The 22,730-nt window shown below is 36.5% G+C and overlaps 1 protein-coding gene across 1 annotated transcript; it reads left to right on the forward strand.

Moving 5' to 3' along the window:
- The first annotated feature begins 1,630 nt into the window (after positions 1 to 1,630).
- On the forward strand, positions 1,631 to 4,260 carry LOC147537112 (V-type proton ATPase subunit c''1). The gene is made up of 4 exons (XM_086644007.1): positions 1,631 to 1,867; positions 1,959 to 2,036; positions 3,538 to 3,708; positions 3,936 to 4,260. Exons 1-4 carry the CDS (start codon positions 1,740 to 1,742, stop codon positions 4,105 to 4,107), a joined length of 549 nt encoding a protein of 182 aa, XP_086500133.1. The 5' UTR covers positions 1,631 to 1,739; the 3' UTR covers positions 4,108 to 4,260.
- Positions 4,261 to 22,730: the final 18,470 nt, after the last annotated feature.

Below are 22,730 nucleotides of genomic sequence, written 5' to 3' on the forward strand. Positions count from 1 at the left end.
CTTTGCTCCCCAAGGGACCGTTGGGGCTCCCCAACGGTCACCTTGGGGAACAAATCTGGCCGTGGGATTTCCCCAACGGCCAGATTTTGGGTTCAACCCCTATAAATAGGGGTTGAACCCAAATCATCCTCTATCTCTCTCTCATTTCACTCTATTTCAACTCTTTCATTTTATCTCTCCAACTCTCTTAAATTTCTTCAATCTTTTTCGATGGATTCCTTCAATGATAATGAGTTATTTATGAATCTCCTTCAAAATCCCGGTTATCAATCTAGCCAATTTGAAAGTGATGAAATTTTTAATGATTCTTCACGAGTTCCCTCGGCGGTAGATGAAACTTTAGATGATTCTTGCGAGTTTGAAGGAACGACTTCAACCAAGAAATCTAATAAACGGGTTGCGTATACTACCAATGAAGATATAGTACTTACTAATTCTTATTTGAAATTCACATTTGATGCGGTTGTCGGAAATTGCCAAAAATCTACTATGTTTTGGCAAAAAGTAACTGATGAATTTAATGAACTTACAAACTCTCAACGCACGAAAAAGGGTTGTAAATCTCGTTTCGGTGACATAAATACCGAGTGTCAAAGTTTCATCTCTACTTTGAGGATAGTAAATAAAGTTCCAAAAAGCGGAGAGAACGACTATGATCGGGTAATTTTTCTTACTTGTAATCTATATATTTTTATCTTTTGATTTCATAATATCCTTTTAAATCAATTTTTATCTTTTTCAGATTCAAAGAGCACTTGATATTTATAAAAACAATTACAAAGGAAAAATGTTTAAATTCCAACATGTTTACAAAATTTTGATGTCGCATAACAAGTGGATGGCAGACATGCCAGGAGAGTCAACATCTGGGAAAAGAGATTCTAATACCAATCCATCGGAGGAAAGACCAATAGGTCGTAAACAAGCCAAAGCAAATGCAAGAGTCGGAGAAAATTCGACAAATTCTACCACTAAAGACAAAGTAGTAGTCGGTGATGCTCCGCCGGAATATTGGCAAAATATAATGGAGGAAGAGAAAGAAAAAATGGTACACATGAAAGAATCTTTAGAAATTCGAAAAAGGTTCCTTGAAAGCGATAAAAAAGCAAAAGACCGACAATATGGAATAGACTTAATGAAGATTGATGTTAATTCTCTTGACGAACATGGTGCACGGTTGCTTATGGAGGCGCGTAAAGCTTGGTTTAGCAGTAATCCACACCCCTTCTAGTTATTTTTAACTTTTTTATTGTTGTTTAGTCGTATTGTCGTAGATTTAAATTTCTAATCAAATGTTAAGTTTGTAATCGATATTGTTTAATCGAATTATTTAAGTAAATTAAGAAATTAAAACTTCAAATTTAAGGGCCCGGGACCGCTCCCCATTGGAGTCGATTTTGAGGGTCTGAGCCCGGACCCTTAAATTTGAATGAAAAGGTGAATTAAAGGCCCTGGGACCGGGACGCATTGGACTTGCTCTTAGGTGTCCTCCAACTCTTTTGTTCCAAGAGGTAGTAAACTATTGGAGTACGTATTACAAATTCACCAATACCTGAGGGGTATCTCCAAGATAACATGAAACTCGGAAGGACTGAAGTAGTTAATTTGCAAGTCTCCTTTGTTTTCTTTTAGTCCCACGTTGATAATTAGGGAGAAATCTCTCCCTCTCTCTAGACAACTAGACCTAACTCCATTTGCTGGATCCAAAAAAGAAACCCATTATTAATCTCGATCTAACAATGTCTGGGTCGATGATAGTTGGGGCATCAAGTTCATGGTCCCATGCTCTAGTTCAAATTTCACCTTACACTTTCGCTGCTGTGGGAATTGCAATCTCCATTGGTGTTTCTGTTTTGGGTGCTGCTTGGTAAGATCAAATCATCTTTATTTCTTACTGTAATTTTGTCACTTACCCTCAAATCTAATTCTCCTTTTGGTATTTGGGTTTTAATTTGTAGGGGAATTTATATAACTGGAAGTAGTTTAATTGGTGCTGCAATTAAAGCTCCTCGTATCACTTCTAAGAATCTCATCAGGTTTAAGAACCTCAATTTGACTTTAAATCAAACTGTTTTTTTTCTCTTTATCATATGAAATTTCACTTTGCTGTTTTGATTTTAGGGTTTTAAATTGTGTAAGATTACTTATCCTTTTATTGGTTAATTTATGAATAACTTGGAGATTTTGATCTTAGGAGTTATGAAGTTGACTTAGTAGTAATTTCGCACAACGTTACCCTTGAGAAAGTTTACTCCCCCCATGATTGAATTTCGATAAAATTGATGTGTTTCTTGGTATACCCTATTGGTGAGGTTTAATATAAAGCTAAAGTTGTCATTTTTTTCACAAGTTATGTTTTGAAATTTGAAGTGTAGTCTTTACTTCAATCTTATAATTTTTGTGTGTAATAGACTTATAAGTTTGGGGCTTACATTCCAAAATTATCGGTGTGAAGAGGTACTAGGATAACCGGCTAAAAGAGTATGAGTTAGAAGGAAGGACTAGCCAGAAGTACCAAACCTTTGCACAAAGACCATGAAGTTTGTAGATCGTACCCCAGTATGGGTCATGCACTTTAACACGGGGATATTGAAACGCTTATGATCAATCAGCCCTATAAAGGATTTTCTTGTGTGAGCGTACTTAAACGAGGATCTTGCATCGGCCTATGACAAAGAAGTTTGGATGGGGTAGCAGTGTACGACACACATTTGGTTCACCTTCGATGAACGATTTGTGGTAAGATGAACTGCTGATTGGTGTCACTTTCATATGGGGAAAATCCTTGGGAGGAGATTCAAATTGTTGTCGTGGATCGTGTATCTGGATTCTCGTTTTGGGACTTGAATGAAGTTCTTGACTTCTTTCTAGTTTCAAGTTAGCGTTGAAGAATAACTTATGATCTTTGTGTGGTGTTACAGAACTGTTATATTCACAATGCACATCATCTCCAAGACTCATTTTGGGTTGAGCTTCTATGCTATTACCTGATCCCAAGATTTCATTGTTGAGCATGTGCGTCAGATCCCATTACTTATTTACTTGCAAAATATAACTCTAACTAATCCTGAAGCAATGAATAAAAATTCTAGGTTTTGCACACCCTGAGTTTGATTTGGTCATAAATAGGACTACTATAGATTGATTTTGTCCATAGATTGTTTGATTGACAATTCCAAGAGAAAGGGAACCGCAGACCCACCCACCCTGAGTTTGAGATTTCTCCTTTAGGATTTCCAACGTACCAAACGTCTTTTTGGAATGCCATTCCTGGTAATCGTATACCATTCCTGCACGCCAAATTTGGCCTAAGAGGTACCTAGAAACTTCTACCTTGGTATATTTCTTTGTCTCTCTTGATGTAGTGATTCCCTGATACAGAAAAAACAAAGAAGCAAATATACCCCATTTTATCTCGGGTTCTTTAATTTCTGGCTCAAAGTTTCGTGGGATGTTGAGCTGTTTGTTCCAAATATATTCTTGATAAGCCTTATGATCGAGTTTGGGTTCTCAGATTTATAATGTTTTCTCTTGCAGTGTGATTTTCTGTGAGGCTGTTGCTATATACGGGGTCATTGTCGCCATTATCTTACAAACAAAGCTAGAAAGTGTGCCAAACTCCAAGATATATGCACCTGAATCTCTTAGAGCTGGATACGCCATCTTCGCCTCTGGCATCATTGTGGGTTTCGCGAACCTTGTGTGTGGGTAAGTACTTCCATATAATGACCTCAGATCATATACCCCTAACAAATTTTGACCACACCTGTGTTATACTTTTTTGTCGTTTTCTAGAATAACCTGTTTTCTTAGGAGAACCCCTTTAACTGTCGTTGTTTAAACTTCTTACTACAGTAACAAAAACATCAGTATGAGACTATTTTATCTTCATTCAAACATTGATTTATATTAGTTTTTTGTTCGGTGTGATACAGGCTATGTGTAGGAATAATCGGAAGCAGCTGCGCATTATCCGATGCTCAGAACTCATCTCTTTTCGTGAAGATTTTAGTGATTGAAATCTTTGGAAGTGCATTAGGATTATTCGGAGTTATAGTCGGTATAATCATGTCGGCTCAAGCGACATGGCCTTCGAAAACTGGGTAACTGATATTTGTTTAGTAGCTTATTATTAGAACAGTAATGTGCAGTATTTTGTTCAAGCCTATTGAGATGAAGAATTCTCATGTTAATCTTTTTTGTAAGATCTGTTTGTAGTTTGTACCCATCAATTGAAACACATAATAAGAGATGAACAAGTAATTGATATAAATGAATTGAAGTTGTCTGAAGAAGTTGTGTGTTTATAAAAAAAAAAAAAATGGGTTATTTCCTTTTCGACCCCTAGGTTGTGATCAACTTCATTTTTTGCCCCTTGTTTTTCGTAAATTCAAATTTGATGCATTTGTTTGAAAACCGCCGGTTATTTCTTCTTCTTCATTTTTGGCCAAAAGACGTTTTTTTAGAAACGTCAGGTAACACGACTTCACTCCCAGGACAATATGAATCAATTCCGACCATTCTGCAACAGATAGGGGAAAACTTCTGAACTCGCATCTCTCAGTGTTGCTTTAAAGATTACTTGTAAAGATCCGAATTTTTATATCGCTACAATCCTTCCTGTGAAGGAAGTCAATACTCTTGCTTCCATTCTATTATTATTAAGTGAGGCAAACATTTCCCTTCACCACTTCGAAAACTACTCTCTTTGTGAAGTTATGACGTTGGATTATGACATGGTTAATTGGAAAATTAACATTGCTTCGAATTTCTTTCTTGTGAAGTTATTCCTACTATTGATACATAAAGGTTTCATTCTTGTTATGTTTCAAAAATTCTATTTATCCCTCCATTTTGGTCTCTCCTCCAGCCCTCTGCTTATGTGGCGACATATCACTTGAGTATATTTTCTCACAATTCTCTGTCCAATTGCTCTACACTCAAGTGATATGTTGTCACATTGGCAGAAGGCTGGGAGAGGGACCAAAATGGAGGGATGAATAGAATTTCTCTTCTTGTTAACAGGGGTGTTTTCTGTCTTAATGACAAAGGATCGGCGGATCACACTTTCTTGAATTGCTTGTTTGCGAGAAACATCTATGAGGTAGTTCCAATAAAAACTACACCTCTGCGACCTCGATTGAAGAATTATTTTCTTCAGTCAAACTAGTGAAAGATATTGATAGGAAATCTTTCTTCATCAAGGTTTCCATTGGGGCTCAAATTCGGATTGGAAAAAAGACTAAAATTTTATTGAATATATGCTCAGCCATTCAACATCTTCACTACCTACACCAAAAGAACATAAACTCAAGTCCAAATAGCTCTTTTGCTAACTTGGAAACACAGATGAGAAATAATGCTCAATTGAGTAATGTTACTGGTCTCATACATAAAATCATAGACTTTTACTACCATCTTACACAAGAAGAAACATTATATGAGATAAGAGAAAGAGTATTCCACATCAATGGGAATCAGCGGCCTCCAACTTCTTTTATAAAAGGTAATTTTGGCGTTTCTTTTCAATCGATATAACAAAAAACCTGATTGGGTTTCTGTTTGTGATTCAACAGGAAAGTGTCTTGCATGAAAGGGCAAGCTCACCTAAGTAAGGTCTATAGACGACGGAGAAGCATTAGCCACATTATATGGGTTTGCAATGGGCTAATGACCAGTGATCGATACAAAAACAGAGATTCAAAGAGAGTTTTGGATATATACACTCAAGGAAAAAAAGTACTAAAGCTCAATGGTCGGCGACATCGCCTATACTAAACTACTTTAAAAAGCTTAGACCTTCTTTTGTTATATTAAGATATAATTCTATAAACAGGGATGCTAATAGTTTAGTCGAAAAACTTGTCAAACAATCGTGTGCATGATTATAATGGCTCCCATCCATATTTTATCATCATTTAAAATAGAATAGTGAGGGAGTGCTTGAACAAAATTCCATGATATCTTATCTTGGATAAACTAGTGAAGAACTTCACTTTATGGAAAGACAAGCATATTGTGTGTGCAAAATGAATAAGGATACAACAAACCACTTACCCTAAACATAGTATATTAGTATTGTATAATTGTATAAATTAGCATACAATATAGAGTAATATTTTTCTTTACTCATATCTCAATCATTGTTAATATCTACTTAATCACTTATAAACTAACACTATTCTTTCAATAACAAAAAACTTAAAAGCTATTCAATATCCCTCATATAGACAAACAAGACCTAATAGAACAACCATATATAATAACACATTAACATTAAATTACTATATTATTGATATCACCCAATCATATTCATAATGATTATATTAAACATATCCATGCTTAGGATATTCTACTCAAATAGTTGGCTTAACTTTACCTTATAGTCATTAGTTTGAATACTCTGACAGTCATTTTCGATTAGTCGAAGTATAGATAAACTAATCCTGATTAGCTAAATCATCAGAATAGAAGAAAAAATACAAAAAAAAAAAAAGGAATTGGAAACCCACTAGTTAATGCATTGCCTAATGTCTCATAACTGACTGCAAAATCTAGGGTTTATACCCCAAGGGTTAATTTGTAACCTCTTCTATAATGAATTGATATTAGACTTAGGATAGTGCCTTCCCAATATGCTCATGATTTCATGCAGCAGGAGCATAGTCATAACCACTATCATCATCATCACCATCCCCTTCCTCCATAGATGCAGCAGGTGCAACATCATAACCACCATCATCATCATCGTCATCATCATCTCCATCACTTTTCATAGATGCAGCTGGAGCATAGTCATAACCATGATCATTATCATCATCACCATCATGCACATGTCTTCTCAAGGTCACCATCCTCATCAACATTGACATGGGTATTCTAGCTTTCTTTGAATTTGTGATTAGGAGATTAGAGAGTACCAGAGAGAGTAGAGAGAGCAAAGAAAGAGAGTATGAGATAGTGAAGATAAGATGATATTTGATTTGAATGGAGAGAGGAGTAGTGTTTATATAGAAGGTAAGGAATCTAAGGATGGTGTTTAGTCACACTGTAGCACACTCTACGCACATGAGAAGTGTATGGAGTTTTGCTTAAAAGGTGTGCTTGCCACAATGTGGGCATACATGGCATGCCCACTTTTATGCCATGTGGAAAGGTAATGACACCTAAGCTTCCACATGACCTCATCACACTTTATTGGGTGAGGGTCCTTGGTGTACTGTACATAAGGGAAGATGTGATTTTAGAGAGAGGAGTGGAGAGGGCAAGTAGAAATGGATGCTACTTTTAGAATATAAGAGCATCTCCAATGCAACACTCAACAAAAACTCAATTAATCCAATGTGTCAAGTACGAATTGAGTTTCTCTTTCTTATGTGACACTATTGAGATACTCAATTCAAAATTCTTCTCCAATGCAACACTAAAAAAAACTCAACATTTACTTTAGATTTCCTCTTGTTTCTTATTTTAATATACAAAGTGATGATGTGGACCAATGGAGATACAACAATAAATGTTGAGATACTCAAAAGAAAACTCAACAATTGAGTTTTCTTTTGAGTATCTCAATATTTATTGTTGCCACATCATATTAAGATTCTAGTTGAGTGTTGCATTGGAAAGTGTTTTTTGTTAAAAACTCAAGTAATCCTATATGTCAAATTGAATTTTTCAAGTTGAGTGTTGCATTGGAGATGCTCTAAGGAAGACCAACCACCGTATTTTCAACTTTTAATTTGTTAGAACTAAAAGTCGCGGAAGCTATCGAACCTATCCTAGAAATTGATCCGATTATGAAGATTAATCGAAAAGCTAAGTCAAAATCAAATATGCGAACAGAATTTAACGAGGTTCGGCTTTAAAGCTTACGTCCTCGGGCGAACAAGAAATCTTTATTGAAGGATAGATGAAGACGACTCACACAACCCGCAAGTTCGTCCCAAGATGGTACCGTATAGAAAATTAACATTCTATACTAAATCTTCGACGACCGAGAAATTAAACACCGCTCAAAACTATGAACAAAAAATTCTCTCTTACTTGCTCTCTCTCTCTTTAGCTCTCTCTAAAGAAGAGTTGTTGTTGCTTGTGTTGGTGTGTTGATGGTACTCAAACCCCTTATTTATATATTATTATAAGCCGAAATTTAGAAACCAATTTGAAAACCGACTCCAAATTGAAACCGCCACAAGCATCTAAACTGCCAATTGCCAAAACCAATTTGAACCAAATTGCCATCTAAACCGCCTATACAATCTTTTGGAAACTGCCCATCTAAACCGCCTATACCATCTTTTGGAAACTGCCTCTTACAATTCTCCACCTCGTACACAATTTGATATACTTCAAATTTTGGACGAACACCAGGATACTCCTTGTAAGATATGTCTGCTTCTTGTAACATCATCCGACTGCACCATTTGACCATGGTTGCCTACGTACCCTTTTACAGGATCAAGCCTACCGTAGTTCTACCAACCCTTCACATAAAGATTACCTTGTCGCCATTACGCCCTTTCGGGCAACTTAACACGAGCCAATTTGTAGCAATTCCAGACAATGCTGAAACTTGCTACACGTCACCACTTTAGTCAACATGTCCGCGGGATTCTCATTTGTGTGTACCTTCATGAGAGAAACATCACCTTCCTCTATGACATCTCGTACAAAGTGATACCTGACATCGATATGCTTAGTACGAGCATGATGAACCTGATTCTTTGCCAAGTGGATCGCACTTTGACTATCACACCATACCTCTACGTACTCCTGCTTAATCCCTAGATCATCCAGAAGACCCCACAACCACAATGCTTCCTTCACACCCTCGGCCATAGCCATATACTCGGCCTCCGTGGTAGATAACGCAACTGTAGATTGTAACATCGATCGCCAACTATTTGGAGCACCATGTACCCTAAATACATAACCAGTAGTAGATCGTCTTCTATCTAGATCGCCAGCATAATCCGAGTCAACATAACCGCTTACCTGACATGTGTCTCCACCAAAGCACAAACCCGTATCAACAGTACCTTTCAAGTACCTCAAGACCCACTTCACAGCTTCCCAATGTGTCTTCCCCGGGTTTGCCATAAACCTACTAACCACACTGACTGCCTGTGAAATATCCGGACGAGTACACACCATAGCGTACATCAAACTGCCAACTGCACTAGCATACGGTACACGATCCATACGATCCTTCTCCACCGTAGTAGTAGGAGATTGTCTTCCCGAGAGCCTGAAGTGTGGTGCCAAAGGTGTTGACACCTCCTTCGCATTCTGCATCCCGAATCGAGAGACTACTCGTTCGATGTAACCTTTCTGATTCAAGTACAGTTTCTTACTTGACCGCTCTCTCTTGATCTCCATTCCCAGTATTTTCTTTGCAGCGCCCATGTCTTTCATCTCGAACTCTTGACTGAGTTGAGATTTCAACTTATCTATCTCCACCATGCTTCTAGAAGCAATAAGCATGTCATCCACATACAAAAGGAGATAAATAAAGTCACCTTCGCGAAGCTTCTTGATGTATACACAACAATCATAGTCACTTCTGCGAAAACCATGTTTTAGCATGAAAAAATCAAATCGTTTGTACCATTGGCGAGGGGATTATTTCAATCCGTAAAGAGACTTCCTCAAACGACATACTTGATTTTCTTTACCCTCAACCTTGTATCTCTCAGGTTGAGCCATATAAATTTCTTCTTCCAAATCACCGTGCAAGAAGGCAGTTTTAACATCGAGTTGTTCCAGCTCAAGATCACTGTGAGCAACAATACTCAATAGCACCCGAATAGAAGTATGTTTCACGACCGGTGAGAAAATCTCATTGTAGTCGACCCCTTCTTTCTGTGCATAACCCTTGGCCACTAGTCTTGCCTTATACCTTGTACCCTTGATTTCGGAAGAATCCTCTTTCTTCTTGTACACCCATTTACAACCAATAACAGACTTACCTTCGGGCAATGGGACAACCTCCCATGTCTTGTTCTTGTGAAGAGACTCCATCTCTTCTTGCATAGCAACCAACCAACTCTCTCTTTCCGCCGCGGTAATAGCTTGTTTGAAGGTGACCGGCTCGTCGTCTTCCACCGAGAGTGCATATTCAACCAGATTTGCCTGCTCGTAATGCCTAAGAGGTTTGTCTGACCCTAACCTCTGTACCGGCTTATATAACCGTTTCGGCCTAGTGTGTACTGAAACATCCTGCTGCTGTTGTTGTAAAACTTGTGTACCTTCCCCTTGAACCTCCTCATGATCGGGTTCATCAATTTTCTCATCCTGAGTATTATCCTGATGCTCCACCTGATCATGATTCCTAGAAACCCGTTGGTCTTCGGCTTCTACTTCCACTACTTGAGCTTTAGTAGACCCAACATCACCACAACTAGGCACCGTAGCTTTCGCCATAGCTACAATAGACGACTCATCAAACACCACATCTCTGCTGATTACAAACTTCTTGTCTTCCGTACACCATAGCCGATAACCCTTGACTCCTGTAGCATATCCTAAGAAAATTGCCTTCTTTGCTCTATTGTCAAGTTTGTTACCTTTAACATGATAATAGGTCGTACAACCGAAAACCCTAAGCCTCCCGTAATCTGCATGTTCACCTGACCACACCTCGTAAGGTATGCCGCCATCTAAAGAAGAATGTGGAGACCTGTTCACAATATAACAAGCTGTAGCAACAGATTCTGCCCACCATTCTACGCCTAATCCTGAATTGGAGCGCATACATCTAGCCTTCTCAAGTAGTGTACGGTTTAATCTCTCTACGACTCCATTCTGCTGAGGTGTGTTTACTATTGTCCAGTGCCTCAAAATGCCTTCCTGATTACAAAACTCCTTGAATGCCCCATCCGTGTATTCGGTCCCATTATCCGATCTTAACGTCTTCAGCTTTCGACCAGTTTTGTTCTCAACCATTGCTTTCCACACCAAGAATGTGTTGAATACCTCATTCTTATGCTTCAGAAAATAAAGCCAGACAAATCTCGAATGATCATCAACGAATGTAACAAAATATCTGGAACCACCCTTGGAAGCAAACTTTGCCGGTCCCCAGACATCGGTATGTACGTAGTCTAATACCTCTTTGCTCCTGTGCTTGCTTGATGAGAACGTCACCCTGTGTGCCTTCCCGAACACACTATGCTCACAAAATTCCATACCAGGCTTCTTCATGTCCTTCAACAAGCCTTTCCCGCACATCAAAGATAGACCCTTTTCTGACATATGCCCAAGGCGCATATGCCAAAGCCTCGTACTAGCCGTTGGATCCCTTCCACTGATTCCTAATGCTACATCTCCCGTAATTGTTGTCCCTAAAAGTTTGTATAAATTACCGTAACGAGTACCTCTCATTACCACCAAAGAACCCTTAACGACTTTTATGGAGCCATTCTCTATAATTATCTTACAGCCGTTCCGCTCCAACACACCAAGGGAAATTAGATTTTTCCGCAAATCGGGTATGTGTCTTACGTTCGTCAATGTTCTCACCACTCCATCGTGCATCTTGATCCGTATTGTTCCGAGTCCCACAGTTTTACATATACTATCATCACCAAGTATAACTGTACCACCATCTATACTCCTATAGGTAGTAAACCACTCCCTATTTGGGCACATATGGTGTGACGCCCCTGAATCAAGCATCCACTTATCGAAGATCTTCTCGGACACCTCTGTCACCGAGAAACATTCGTCCGCCTCTTCTGACACATATCCCGCCTCTTGCATCTCTTGTTTCTCCTTGTAGCCTTCGTTCTTTTGCTTCAACTTTCTCTTTGGACAAGCCGCTTTAAAGTGGCCAAACTCACCACAACTAAAACACGTTTTCTTGAAAGAGCCTCTAGATTTGGATCTAGATTTCCCGCCCTTTCCCTTTCCCCTTTCATTACTCCTCCCCCTCGTTACAAACAACCCTTGTGCTTGTTTCTTGTCTACTCAACCCGACGCCATACTGCTAGTAGCAACCTTACGAAGGTCATCCGCTAATAGCGAATTTCTCGTCTCTTCCATGCTTAGACTATCACCAACAAGCATCAAAGTTTAAACAAGGTTCTCATAGGATTTAGGCAATGAAAGTAACAATATGAGGGCTTGGTCCTCATCCTCAACCTTAACATCAATATCCTTCAAATCTGAGATAATCCTGTCAAACCTATTCACATATTCCTGAATAGAAGAACCCTCTTCCATTCTACATGTGAATAATTTGGATTTTAAGTAGACCCGATTCGTTAAAGTTTTCGTCATGAAACTGTTTTTTAGCTTTAACCACACACTCGCCGCCGTTGTTTCTCCGTCTACTAGGAACGCCACGTCCCTCTCAAGACACAACATAATGGTTGCCCGTGCTTCGAGATCTAACTCTTCCCAATCCTCATCTAACATATCTCCTGGTTTCTTTCCCGTTAACGTCTTGTGTAATTTCTGCGAGATTAACAGATTCTTCATCTGCATCCGCCAATAAGAAAAATCGTTTTTCCCATTGAACTTCTCTATCTCATATTTTCCTGATTTGACCGTACCACTTCTCGATCCCATCTTCTCTTCGTTCAATCTCAACAAGGCTCTGGTACCAATTGTTAGAACTAAAAGTCGCGGAAGCTATCGAACCTATCCTAGAAATTGATCCGATTATGAAGATTAATCGAAAAGCTAAGTCAAAATCAAATATGCGAACAGAATTTAACGAGGTTCGGCTTTAAAGCTTACGTCCTCGGGCGAACAAGAAATCTTTATTGAAGGATAGATGAAGACGACTCACACAACCCGCAAGTTCGTCCCAAGATGGTACCGTATAGAAAATTAACATTCTATACTAAATCTTCGACGACCGAGAAATTAAACACCGCTCAAAACTATGAACAAAAAATTCTCTCTTACTTGCTCTCTCTCTCTTTAGCTCTCTCTAAAGAAGAGTTGTTGTTGCTTGTGTTGGTGTGTTGATGGTACTCAAACCCCTTATTTATATATTATTATAAGCCGAAATTTAGAAACCAATTTGAAAACCGACTCCAAATTGAAACCGCCACAAGCATCTAAACTGCCAATTGCCAAAACCAATTTGAACCAAATTGCCATCTAAACCGCCTATACAATCTTTTGGAAACTGCCCATCTAAACCGCCTATACCATCTTTTGGAAACTGCCTCTTACATAATTATTTTGAGACCTCTATCATTGAGATGACTATGTATCAAATGCCAAATATGAGTCATATCCACTTTACTTATGAACGAGACATTCTCACATTTTGGCATGATAAAATAGAAAACATTATTTGAGGTTATTTGACAATAAAATTTGTTCTTTTATCAACAATCTCACATTCTTCGTTGTCAAAATGGAGAGAGTAATTTTTCCTCATCAGTTGCCAAACACTCAAGAGATTTTGACTTATACCAGGTACATAAAGAATATCATGAATAAATTTATTACCTTTATTTTTAGCTACCGCAATCATTCCTTTTCTTCCAGCTGGTTTTAATTTTCGCTCACCAAGCTTTACTTGAGTAGAAACATTTTTTTCAAGTTCTAGAAATAATTCTCTATTTCCTATCATGTGATGGTTGCATCCGCTATTCAAATACCAAATACCCGATGGGGATGTTTCAACATCCATGCAAGAAAATAATTGTGTTTCTTGTTTTTTTTTCAGAATGATTAAGAATTTTGCATTTTGTGCTTCTTGTTTTCTTCAGAATGAAAAACATCAAGAAAATTAGCTTCACTTTTTCCTTTTTGAAACCAATAATCTCTTCGAAAATGATTAAGAATTTTGCATTTTGTGCATTTAAACCGACACTCCTTAGATTCATGACTACTTTTTTTGCAACAGAAACGATAAGGAATGGAATTACCTTGAGAATTTATTTGTGTTGGCGAACTTCCCTTGATTGTGGTTTTTTTCTTCAGTTTGAAAAGATGTTTTTCAAAGGAACTTTTTTTTTGAAAAAATTTACTTCCTTTTCTTTGTTGTTTGAACACTTTGTTTTCTGAAATATTAATCTTGGACAAAGGGGGCCATCTGAGGTGGAGGAGAGAGAGATGATGACTAGTTAACGGTGTTATAACGGAATCTGAAAAAGGGGGACATCTGAGTAATTTTGATAAAGTAGGGGGTTATGCGGGAAGCTGTTCACAAAGTTGGGGGCTATTTGGGAAATAACGCTTAATTAAATCTTTCACTGTTTTGCCTTCTTCGGAACCTTCATCAACTAATCCTCATAAATCTTGTGATATGTAAATTGTTTTTATTTGAATGCCCCAATAATCATAGCGTTCTCCTTAAAAAAATTAGTATGAAATTAGGTGAAAGATTGAAGGTGGAATTTGGAGTAGATGTTGTCATTTCTTTATGAGATTGAAAAAGATAAAGAGGATTAGTGGTTCTAGATACCAAAATTGTTGGGTGCAAGGAGGATTTATGGATTTATATAACTTGAGAATGCTCTTTTAGTTGCTAGATAACTTAATATTTTTTTTCTAATTTTTTTAACTTCTTTTTGCTTGATCACACACATTAGAAAATAACTCTATTTATAGTAGAGGATTTAACCCAACTAGCAAAGCCTAGAGACTTCCCCATTGAAACTTACAAGCCAATCAATACATAGCCTAAGCGTGCCTCATTGTCTAAACTTATCTCTAGTTAAACTTTTCTAGACTTATCTACTTTGAAGGCTACTACAACTAATTAACTTTCATCTAGATTGTTCTAACCATTTAGCAATTACAAATTACATTTTTTTAACACAATCTTGTGGGTAACTTGGTTGGAAATAAATTCAACGAAAAGTCCAGATCAAGGGAAAACTAATCAATTTTATTAAAGGTTTTATCCTCTATTGGAGTTCAAATTGGCATTGGAAAAAAGACTACAATGTTTTTGAGTTTATTTTGTAATTGGAAAGCTTTAATCTATATGTAATATTTAATTTGTTTGGTGCTTGTAGTCCTCTTGGATGACCTTTGGTATCCTTTATCAATGAAATTGCCTTAAAAAACAGTTGAATCAAACTATTTTATGTGGAAAATAGCCCATGATACCCTTCCCTTTAGAAAGGTATTAGCTCATTATATTCCCTTAAGGCTTGAGAAATCTTAACTGTCCCCTTTGTGGTAAAGAAACTGAATCTCAAAAACATTTCCTTCAAATATGCTGAGCCATTCAACATGGGCTCTTTGCAATCCCTCTTACTTTGAGATCAACTTAACTTCCAACTAACTCCTTTTCTGAGTGGTATCAATGCTATATATATATATATATACTAGGGTATAGCCCGTGCCTCCGTCACGGCACAATTTCGTGTGAAAATAAGTAGGAAGTGGGGAGGAAAAGAATTTAGTGGGTGGTTTGTAACTAATTTTCTGAAAAAGTGGGAGGGAGAGTATAGTGGGTGAGCGGTTATTTTTTAGCAGTGAGAAACCGTGGTTTTTTGTGGTTGGTTATCAAAAAAGTGGGAGAGAATTAAGGAGGCTCTGATTTAGTGGGTTTGAAATTCAATTTTAGTCGTTAGATTAGATAATTCTTGATGAAAATCAGACGGATGTGAATATCCAAAAGATAAATCGACGGTCCACCCAGAAAAACACCATTGTGCTATATATAATATATATATATATATATATATATATATATATATATATAAATATAATATCTTCACTACCTATATCAAAAGAAGATAACCAATTACCCACATAATGGCCCTTGCCTTGCAACATAAGGCACCCCAAGGGTAAAGCTCGCCACGGAGGTGGATGGGAAGAGCCCAAATGGCTCTTTTGCTAACTTGGAAACACAAATGAGAAATAATGCTCCATTGAGTAATGTTACTGGTCTCATACATAAAATCATAGACTTTTACTAACATCTTACCCAAGAAGAAACATTATATGATATAAGAGAAGAATACTCCACTTCAATGGGAATCACCGGCCTCTAACTTCTTTTACAAAAGGTAATTTTGACGTTTCTTTTCAATCGATACAACAAACCGCTTACCCTAAACATAGTATATTAGTATTGTATAAGGACACAACAAAATGATATCTTGGATAAACTAATGAAGAACTTCACTTTATGGAAGAAAAGCATATTGTGTGTGCAAAATGAATAAGGACACAACAAACCACTTACCCTAAACATAGTATATTAGTATAATTGTATAAATTAACTTACAATATAATATTTTTCTTTACTCATATCTCAATCATTGTTAATATCTACTTAATCACTTATAAACTAACACTATTCTTTCATAAAAAAGAACATAAAAGCTATTCAATATCCCCCACATAGACAAAAAAAGACCTAATAGAAAAATCATATATAATAACACGTTAACATTAAATTACTATATTATTGATATCACCCAATCATATACATAATGCTCTTATATTAAACATATCCATGCTTAGGATATTCTACTCAAATAGTTGGCTTAACTTTACCTTGTAGTCATTAGTTTGAATACTCTCACAGTCATTTTCGATTAGTCGAAGTATCGATAATCTAATCCTGATTAGTTAAATCATCACGATAGAAGAAAAAATAGAAAAAAATTTGGAAACCCACTAGTTAATGCATTGCCTAATGTCTCATAACTGACTGCAAAATCTAGGGTTTATACCCCAAGGGTTAATTTCTAATATCTTCTATAATGAATTGATATTAGACTTAGGATAGTGCCCTCCCAATATGCCCATGATTTCATGCAGCAGGAGCATAATCATAACCACTATCATCATCATCACCATCCCCTTCCTCCATAGATGCAGCAGGAGCATAATCATAACCACCATCATCATCATCTCCATCACTTTCCATAGATGCTGCTGGAGCATAGTCATACCCATGATCATTATCATCATCACCATCACCATCATGCACATGTCTTCTCAAGCTCATCATCCTCATCAACATTGACATGGGCATCCTACGATTAGGAGATTGGAGAGTACTAGAGAGAGGGAGAAAAAGTAGAGAGTATGAGATAGTGAAGATTGGATGATATTTGATTTGAATGGGGAGAGAGAGAGAGGTAGTGTTTATATATAGAAGGTAAGGAATCTAAGGATGGTGTTTAGTCACACTGTAGCACACTCTACACACATGAGAAGTGTATGGAGTTTTGCTTAAAAGGTGTGCTTGCCACAATGTGGGCATACATGGCATGCCCACTTTTATGCCATGTGGAAAGGTCCTCACACCTAGGCTTCCACATCACCTCATCACATTTTGTTGGGGTGAGGGTCCTTGGTTTGTTTGGACTTTACCCAAGGGAAGATGTGATTGTAGTGAGAGAGGAGTGGAGGGGGCAAGTAGAAAGATTGGATGCCTTGAAAAAGCATTTTCAGGTTTAAATGCTAATATGCTGACCTTTTTTTTGGTGTGACACCATTTACTTGTGTGGTGGGATGTCTTTTTTTGGGGCTAGTGCACTCATGGGGACTAGTTTCAACAGGTGATGAGTAAACTAGTATCTTGCTGTATGGCTTAAGTTTTAAGGTTGAAATTATTGTATTTGTACAATCCGGATAAATAGTTCATTAAACATGGTAACTCTTAGTTGAATTAATAACGTAGTTGTTTCAACAAAAAAAAGAGTTGATAATGTAGTTTCTTTTTTGTTGTTGAAAAAGACGGTGTAAATGGAATGTAGCTAGGTGACAATATATGAAAATAGTATGGGTGCCCCAATTCTTGCTCAGGAAGCTTATCCACCCAATTTTGGGGGACTTGTCCACTCCCATTTGGCTTAGTGGTTGGATGTCCACTCTGTATACTGGAACTCTGAAGTAGTTTTAATTTATGTAGAAGTGGAAGTCCATTATTTATTAAATTTAGGTACAAACAAGATAGAAGTATGAATAAATTAGCTCTCACGCCCCATATGATGGTCTTAAGGGTCATATATGACCCTTAGGACCTACGATGTCTTTGAGATGATAGTTATTGAGTTTATCAAATTCATAATGTATTGTGTTCTTGATGTATCCATGTTATGTAATGATGCAATGACTCTTAACGCTATATCAAAAAATTTCATAAAAAAAAGGCTATATCAAAAAAATTTAAGGAGACCACTATGGAAAGGGGCGTCGTTGACCAGGACCAAGAATAAGAGACGCCTTAAAACTTCTCAACAAAGGAGGACGAGAACTATCACTTGTAAGTTTATGGGCACCCCCAAAAATCTTATGATTCATAAGATGTTATGAGAATATGGAACATTCATACACCGTCATGAACTTTCATACCTAACTAGAAATTTATAGAATAAGATTAAGGCAAAAATTAATCGAAAACCAACTTCAAAACAAATGATTTCATCAATATATGATGGGTGTTAATCGATTTTAGAAAGAAGATGACAAAAATGAAGGCTTAATGATCTTTTAGATCGAATACATTATAAACATTTCTAGATAAAGAAACGAGGTTCTTTACTCAAATAGAATGAAGAATATCTGATCGCGATTTCAAATGGATGATCTGGTTCAGAAATATGTGAATCAAGAAAGGGATGCAGATCAAACGTGAAAACGATGATTGATCGATCTAACGAAGAGAAGGAAATTCAATCGATATATATTAAGGCGAGAAATGCCAAAGCTTTTGTTTTTGAACTTTTAATTTTTGGCTTAAAGAGCAAAATTGATATTTTCAAAAGTATTTTGGACCGTCTAGTTAGATCAAATTTATTAAAATGGTTTGTCAACCAGAGGAATAAAGTTTTCATCAAAAAAAAACCAGAGGAATAAAGTGATTAATCACCAATTATGACGTCACTAACAAACTTTGGTCTTCGGTATACGGACGAGGCCAAATGGTATTGAGATATGGCAAAAGTATCATCTTTTTAGATTTTAAGTCTCTCGATTAGAAACAGGACATTGTTTTTCGAGATTACATTGAATAAATTAATTTTTATTGGTTTAAAAATTAAAATAATACGAGTAATGTAGTTTTTTATATTTTTACGTTCTTTTTCCTTAAATCCACAAATTCTAGCACAAAATTATACTTTTAACCTCTTATATAAAACAACCAACATTTATAAACACTATTGGTGTGTTTAATTTTTATAAACACTATTCCTGCGTTAAATTCTAGCACAACATTAAATTAATTTTTAAGTCTCTCGAGCAGATCTGGAAGGTCTGTTCCGGCAGAACTTCCAGATCTGTCGGAACAGACCATGAAGGTCTGCCGACCTCTGGCGAAGGGAAACCCCCTTCGCCCGAGTTTAGAGCGAGAGAGAGGAGATGAAAAAAAAAATTTTTTTTTTAGAGAGAGAGAGAGGAGAGATGAAATAAAAAAAATTAAATATTTTATTTTTTTTAAGTTTGAAGGTCGCCGGCCGGAAAATTGGTCGGCCGGCGACCTTCGCGCCGGAGAAGATGATGAGTTGGTTAGAAAATGAGGTGGCAGAGAGAGGTTATGAGATGTAAGAGAGAGAAATGTTGACTGGTTAACGGTGTTACAACGGAAACTCAAAAAGGGGGTCATATGGGTATTTTTGCTAATCTAGGGGGCTACGCAGGAAGCTGGTCACAAAAATTAATTCGACTCATGAATCCGTGGAATCAAGAATCCAAATGACTCGTGAATCCACGGATTCATGATTCTGTCATCCAAACGCATCATATATTATTTTGTACTCTTAAGTTCGTCCCTTCTCTTTCCTATGTAACACATTTATTATCCCTATTAATGAAAATGTTGGCGAAGATTTGTCTCAAAAAGTAGGAAATTTAGCCCACCGTGATACTGTACTTTCCTTGTCGCCAAAATTTCGCCACTTGTTATTAGTGAAGATAACTAGGCCACTGTGGTCGAAATCTTGGACATATTTCGGCTATATTGATCAAAATTTTGTGCATATTTTTATTACTTTGTCTGAAAATCTTATTTCATCATTTGTTCAGAATTTTTTGATTAGAGAGAGATATCTTCAACTATTCACAATGTTTTATCCTTTAGTGAGTTAATTTTAAATATTAACACATTTTCAACATAATCCCTTTAAAGCGAATATATAATGATTTATTTTATTTTTCATAAAAAATATCTTTTTTTTAAAAGACCGAAGTCTTTATTAATTGAGTGCCAGTACACCAGAGAAGTTTCTATAATGAAAAACTATACTTTTACCTCGCAAATTATAATGAGAATAAAAGAGACCATTACACAAGTGGCAAACATGCATAGTACATGGGTCATATCTTATGGACTTTGTTTTTGTCCACAAAATATTCCTCAAAATTTAGAATAACACTAAGGGTCCGTTTGATACGTGTGAAAATGTGAGTAAGAAAGTCGTTTTCTCGGGAAAATCAGTTTTCCGCTGTTTGGTTGGCCACTTTGGGTGAAAAAATCGATTTCCTACGAAAAAAAAAAATGTGCAAATGGTCAAATTTTTTTCCCACATTTTAGATGGGAAAGTTGATTTCTCACTCTATCCCTCCTCCCATAACTTTCTTTCACTATTTCTCTCCTACCGTAACTCTTTCTGTCCATCTCTGTCCAATTAATAAATAAAACCGAATTAATAAATAAGCTGAAATTCTAAAGACACCCCTTAAATGTGTAACATTTATATATTGGTTAAAGGCCCAATTAATAAATAAAACCTAATTAATGAACATTTATCTAAAGACACTCCTTAAATTCTAAAGGCGCCCCTTAAGTGCCTTACATTTATATATTGGTTAAAGGCCCAATTAATAAATAAAGGCCAGTGCTTTGGGGAAAGCTAAATAGTGTTCGGGGTGTAAAATTTTAAAGGGAATATGTAAAATTTTAGAAATTTTCCGGGGAAATAAAAAAAAACACTTCACCTCACCTCACTCTCTCCACCTCACCTCTCTCTCACCACCTCACCTCTCTCTCACCACCTCACCTCTCTCTCTTTTCCGACAAGGTCGCCGGCCGGAAAATTTTCCGGCCGGCGACCATGAAAAAAAAAAAAAAATATTCACTCTTTTTCCCTCCTCTCTCTCTAAAATATTTTATTTTTATTTTTTTCTTCCTTCTCTCTCTCTCTAGAACAAATCTAGAGAGAGAGATCTGGTTGAAGGTCCCGAACAGGACCTTCAACGGATCCGTTGAAGGTCCTGTACAGATCTTCAACGGATCCGTTGAAGGTCCTGTACAGATCTTCTCTCTCTAGATTTGTTCTAGAGAGAGAGAGAAGAAAAAAAAATTTAGAGAGAGAGAGAGAAGAAAAAAAAATTTTGAGAGAGAGAGAAGAAAAAAAAAAATTTAGAGAGAGAGAGAAGAAAAAAAAAATTTAGAGAGAGAGAGGAGGGAAAAAGAGTGAAATTTTTTTTTTTTTTTAATGGTCGCCGGTCGGAAAATTACCTGTCGGAGAAGAGAGAGAGTGGTGGGGAGAGAGAAGATGAGGTGGAGAAAGAGAAGTGAGGTGGAGAGAGAGGGAGCTGAGGTGGAGAAGCTATTTTGCTTTCCCCTTAAATAAAATTGTCAAACAAAATTGACCAATTTTTGACCAAGTCTTCACACCCCGGAAACTATTTTGCTTTCCCCAAAGCGCTGGCCTAAATAAAACCTAATTAATAAACATTTTTCTAAAGGCACCTCCTTAAATTCTAAAAGCACCCCTTAAATGCTTGACATTTATATATATTGGTTAAAGACTCAATTAATAAATAAAACATAATTAAGAGACATTTGTCTAAATGCACTCTTTTTCTCACTTTCTTATCAAACGCCTAAAATTTGACTTTGAGTAAGAAATCCCTTTTCTTTCTAATGGGAAAGAAAGTCACTTTCTTACCCATATATTTTATCGCGTATCAGACGAACCCTAAAAGTTATTTGCGTGAGAAAATGAATAAAAAAGCATGTAAAATTAGTAAAGTTCAATCATAATGCTCTAGCGAAATCATTACATAATTGGAACTGTATTATCGAAGGAGATGTAATGGTTGTGGCTAAAGTTTGTTCAAGATCAGATGAAGACTCTCCATGGAGGACTATGGTATCGGAGATTCAATCGAAAATTGCAATTTTAGAGAATGTACAATATAAATATCGTCTTTGCTCACTTATAAGCTAAGTTCGCTCTCAATGAGGATGTAACCCAAATTTGAGAAGTTTCTAATACCCCTAATTGTAAGTCCATTAGCGACAAATAAAACTAATATTTTGATTTAATAAATTCTAAGCGTATGTTTACTTTAATTAAAAAAAAATCCTTATTTAGTATGAAAAACAAGTCAGAATGGACAGGAAAGAAATGGCAAACATGGATTGTTTGTCACAATTTGGTGGGAAATCAATGTGTTTTTGTTTTCTCCTAGTAAACACGTATATGTGAACAGAATAAATGATGGGACCTTAGAATAAGAGAGACGTTTCAAAGTTTCTTAATTAAAATGAACACAGACTAGTTTAGATTTTTTTTCTTATTTTGAAAAGGCAAAAGGGAGGACCACTATGGCTTTCCATTTACTCATTGCTTACTAACATCTATATTTCTCCAATATGTTCTAACTCTAACAAATTGTAATCTCACACAATATTATGTCTGAAAGTTTTAAAGGTGTCTCCTTCACTTACTAAACACCTCTACAACTTCCCAATTTATAGAAGAAAGATTATTAATAAAAACAGCGAGCATACAAAAAAATAACCTAAAATAACAAATACATTTTCCTGTAAAATAAAACTAATT

This window comes from Eschscholzia californica, unplaced genomic scaffold (genome assembly GCF_041429995.1).
Source record: "Eschscholzia californica isolate CP2 unplaced genomic scaffold, dmEscCali1.0.p SCAF_5, whole genome shotgun sequence".
Taxonomy (NCBI): Eukaryota; Viridiplantae; Streptophyta; class Magnoliopsida; order Ranunculales; family Papaveraceae; genus Eschscholzia; species Eschscholzia californica.

Bases quoted from the DNA above. Each gene is read 5' to 3' on its own strand.
- LOC147537112 (XM_086644007.1), top strand. From the start codon at position 1,740: ATGTCTGGGTCGATGATAGTTGGGGCATCAAGTTCATGGTCCCATGCT. The intron at 2,037-3,537 runs GTTTAAGAACCT...TTTCTCTTGCAG, and splicing joins ACTTCTAAGAATCTCATCAG to TGTGATTTTCTGTGAGGCTG. The intron at 3,709-3,935 runs GTAAGTACTTCC...GGTGTGATACAG, and splicing joins TTCGCGAACCTTGTGTGTGG to GCTATGTGTAGGAATAATCG.